This window comes from Vitis vinifera, chromosome 16, assembly GCF_030704535.1.
Source record: "Vitis vinifera cultivar Pinot Noir 40024 chromosome 16, ASM3070453v1".
NCBI classification, from domain to species: domain Eukaryota; kingdom Viridiplantae; phylum Streptophyta; class Magnoliopsida; order Vitales; family Vitaceae; genus Vitis; species Vitis vinifera.
In genome coordinates this window covers 22,996,757-23,001,050 of record NC_081820.1, presented here as the reverse complement: position 1 = coordinate 23,001,050, position 4,294 = coordinate 22,996,757, and the positions used below count along the sequence as shown (strand labels likewise).

Here is a 4,294-nt window from a genome sequence, read left to right as displayed (position 1 = left end):
TTATAAAAATTAGTTCAATTTTAAAATTTTGAAAACCAACTTTATTGGTTTAATTTTCATTTTTCTATCTCCTAATAGAAAAAAATCGAACTAAATCAGTATCTTAAGACTTAAATATGTTGTGATTTATAGTTATTAAACTATCATGACTTAAATCTCTCATAACTTATAACTATTAAACTATTGTGGCCTGAGTTTAAATTTTAAACTCAAGTCGCTTTAATTACTTAAAAAAAATGGTATTATATTAAGTAAGTGTTTGGTAAATTAACTTAATAATTAAAACAATTTAATAATTTAATTTAAATTATTTAATAAATTAAATATATTTGGTAAAATAACTTAATGATATGATTTAAAAGTTAAAAATAAATTTAAATAATAAGTAAAAATAATTGACTTATTTTTAAGTTTATATCTTTATTATACATTTGTATTCATATTTTTTCTAATTATCTCTATGATCTCTTTTGTTATTCTACAACCTTCATTATTATTTGACCTCGTTTACTTTAATTATAATTTAAGAAGATAAATATGTTAATTTGATGATTTAAAATAAATTTTAAATTAATTTTATTAAACAACCTTAATATTTAAAGTAAAAATTAAATAATAAGTTTTTAATTAACAACTTAAATATAATTTAACTTAAAATCAACTTTATTCATTAAGTAATAAGTGTTAAGTTTTTGGATTTGCTTCTATACTTTATATTGAAAAAGTGATTCAAGTATAAACCGATCATGTGAATTCCACTACTTTTTTCTAAAACAATCGATCTAACCACATCATGGCATTGATTTACCACTCAGTATCGTGTTTGTGACCCGATACGTTGGGCAATCAATGCATTGGGATGCTTTGGGCCTAAACCCAACAACCCAATCCAACCTTATTGATCCATATTGGGCTAGCCAAACTCAATCTCGAAAGCCCTAGGGCTAGGCCCATAAAGGCCTCCAAAACTCAGATATAAATATCTAATTTTCTAGGGTTTCGGCTTCTCCACTGCAACTGCGAGCGAAGCCCTAGCCCTTGCCCTTGCGTGCCTTCTCTCTCGCAACTTCACCGCAGCCATGGCGAGTCTTCCTCAGCATTTCGCACTTTTTCTCTTTGCAAATCTGTGTTTCTGTGAAGTAACTGTTTTGTTAATTCCATTGTGCAGATTATCCCCGAGAAGAATCGGAGAGAGATCTCCAAGTACCTCTTCCAAGGTTTGTCTCACTCCTCTACTTGCGTTTACTTGATTTGTTTTGTTGTTTTTTCTTGTTTGGGTACCGAGAATCTGTAGAAAAGAGGATTGGAAATTCTGGGATCTTATGTTTTTATATTGATTTGTTTGGAAAAGCTGAGAGATTTGGTTCAATTAGGTCAAACAGTACTTTTAGGCATGCATTAGTGAGGCGTTGTTCCCTGGGGACCCGAAATTTTGAAAAGTTGTGTGGCTGTTTGGATCTACGGACGAAGAGGGAAAGGGAAAGAATTAGAAGAAATATTACGGCTTGTTCGACCGTGGAGATGAGCTGAAAACGGAAACAGAAAATATGTTTATTAGCTCCTTGTCTGAAACTGTTTCGATAAGGATTTCTTGGAAAATGGAGCATTTTGGGAAAACAGTATAATCTTGCTCTTGATATTTGAGCACTTTGACAATTGAAAACATTTTGAACATGGTTTTCCTTTTTAAGTCCTTCAATTGCAGTCTTCATGAGATGTGAAATAGGATTGAAAAGAGAGTAGGACTGAAGTTAAGGGGAGATGGTAGAGAAAGAAACCTTATTTGGCTAAAACTTGTAGTTTTTTTTTTTCAATTCTCTTTTCTGCTCTTACTTTTCATCATTCCCATTTTTCTTGCCACATTTTCCCAAAACAAATTCATCCTAAACAATTTGCTTGTTTTGGATGGATCATTTCGAGGAAAAACAAGATTTCAGTTTTCTGTACTCCCAAGTATGGCAGAGATGTTATATTATTTCCCTAAGCATCAAGAAATGCTGGTTGAGAGATCAAAAGAGAATTTATATTTTCTGTTTCAATATTCTATTGAAACCACCGTTTTCATTAGTTTTCCTCATCTATATTTTATTAGCAACAAAACGTTGGATCATGTTTCATCTATTTCTTATATGTGATATTTTGCATGTGTGCAGAGGGAGTTTGCTATGCAAAGAAGGACTACAATCTTGCAAAACACCCCGAAATTGATGTTCCAAATCTGCAGGTGATTAAGTTGATGCAGAGCTTTAAGTCAAAGGAATATGTACGGGAGACATTTGCTTGGATGCACTACTACTGGTACCTCACTAATGATGGGATTGAGTTTCTTAGGACTTACCTGAATCTCCCATCAGAGATTGTGCCTGCCACCTTGAAGAAGTCTGTGAAACCCCCTGGTCGGCCAATGGGTGGCCCACCTGGTGACCGTCCACGGTAATTCTATATCTCTATCATTTTTTTTCTATGTTGGGTTCTTAGATTTTTTTCACTTGGCATATTGATTAATGTGTTAAATTGTCTTGAGCTTTTAGTGGCCCGCCTCGCTTTGATGGAGACCGTCCCAGGTTTGGTGATCGTGATGGGTATCGTGGAGGCCCTCGTGGCCCTCCAGGCGAGTTTGGTGGTGACAAGGGAGGAGCTCCTGCTGACTTCCAGCCTTCATTTAGGGTAATAATATCTCTCTCATAAGATTAGCATTAAATATCGGAAGGTGTCTATTTCTCTATGCAGTGCTTCATCCTAGTTTTTAGCATCAATTAATTGTTGTTACTGTAGATGCTTAAATGACATCCCTTAGATCATATGTCCATTTCAAGGTTTTATGTGCTTCATATGGTGGTTGTAATCTTATCAGTCTCTAATTTGCACAAGCTTCTAAGTTTGTAAGTTACATGGTTATTTGAGTATGGTTTTTTTGGAACAATGAGAAGATGCATGATACTACTAAGGCCTCCTTTGGGTATTATTGTATGTTTCAAGGGGATGTAACTAAATTTTCATATAGAGGGCCAGCAGCATTCTCGTTGATGGAACCCACCCATTCAACATGATATAGCTATGTGAAGGGGCTTCAAACGCACTTGGTGACTCCCAAGTCCATGCACAGAGTTATTCATCTGCTTGGGGCCAACTGTGCTTGTGTGTGCACTAGGTTATCATCCCTTGGAGTGTGCTGGACCATACCAATGACACATCATGTGCAGGATATTGCATAAAAAATAACCTCTTATGTGGTTTCAAGACTTTTGAAGGATTAGGTTATGGAAAACCACTATTAATCTGGAAGACATCAATATTTTGTTGCTTTAGAATTGTATGAGTTTCATGTGTGTGTGTTTTTATTGTTTTACCCCCAATTTATAGCTCAGTCTCCAATGCCTTTCAAATTGTTTGTGGAGAGGGATTAGCTTCCCCATAATCAGTAAGTGGGAGAATGGAAAAGGGGTCTCAGTTGTCAGGTCAGAAACTAAGTGATGGTAGCCTGTGAGCTTAAACCAATGAGTAGTAAGGTTTGGGGGGGAAGGGGGAAAAAAGAGGGTTGTTTCAGTCTTTAGCACTTGTCCTCTGTCTAGTCAGGATTAAAGAGGTACAGATCAGAATCTCAGGCTTTTATTATCCATTTTTATTTGTACATCTGAAAGGCATTCTGTTTGTTATAACCTCTCTTGTGGTTCTTGTATTGGTTATTCGTGCCTAAAAAATATACTTCTTTGAAGGATTCACACTTGTATCACCATTTTAATTTGCTCATTTTATCTCTGCAGGGGTCGGGTGGAAGGCCTGGCTTTGGACGAGGAGGTGGAGGTTTTGGTGCTGCACCATCAAGCTCAAACTTTTGAAAATTGTTGTTGCCTTAAGTTTCATAATTTTGGAAATTTTAGGAGTTCAAATTTAAGAACTTATTTGATGGACTTGTTGAATTTTTCATGGTGTTAGATCAAAAGTACATTATTGAGCTTACTATGAGATACATAAGTTTTGCTGAGTTTGATTGTTGATGGAAAGAATAACTCCCCTGCACTACACGTCATGATTATTCAAGGCGGATATAAATTTTTTAAGCTAGTCTGCAAGCCAGTAACTAGAGTAAAATATTAGATAACATTAAGTTTATCCTTCTCTGACTTGATCCCAAACCTGGATGTCCCATTTCCAATCACTTTTTTGGGCATGTTTTGTAAACGATTGAGGAATGAGACTGAATATATTGTTTGGCATATGAAGAATAAGAATGAATATTTTGTTTTTATTTCTTATCCTATGGGTTATTCCAATTATGAAAATGAATGGTTAT

The 4,294-nt window shown here is 35.0% G+C and overlaps 1 protein-coding gene across 1 annotated transcript; it reads left to right on the top strand.

Annotated features, from left to right (window-relative positions):
• Positions 1-962: 962 nt before the first annotated feature.
• Positions 963-3,985, top strand: LOC100257720 (small ribosomal subunit protein eS10z). Its single transcript, XM_010664377.3, has 5 exons — positions 963-1,082; positions 1,169-1,217; positions 2,154-2,433; positions 2,532-2,667; positions 3,765-3,985. The coding sequence occupies exons 1-5, from the start codon at positions 1,080-1,082 to the stop codon at positions 3,837-3,839; spliced, it is 543 nt and encodes a 180-aa protein (XP_010662679.1). The 5' UTR covers positions 963-1,079; the 3' UTR covers positions 3,840-3,985.
• Positions 3,986-4,294: the final 309 nt, after the last annotated feature.

Bases quoted from the DNA above. Each gene is read 5' to 3' on its own strand.
- LOC100257720 (XM_010664377.3), top strand. The intron at 2,434-2,531 runs GTAATTCTATAT...TTGAGCTTTTAG, and splicing joins CCACCTGGTGACCGTCCACG to TGGCCCGCCTCGCTTTGATG. The intron at 2,668-3,764 runs GTAATAATATCT...TTATCTCTGCAG, and splicing joins ACTTCCAGCCTTCATTTAGG to GGGTCGGGTGGAAGGCCTGG.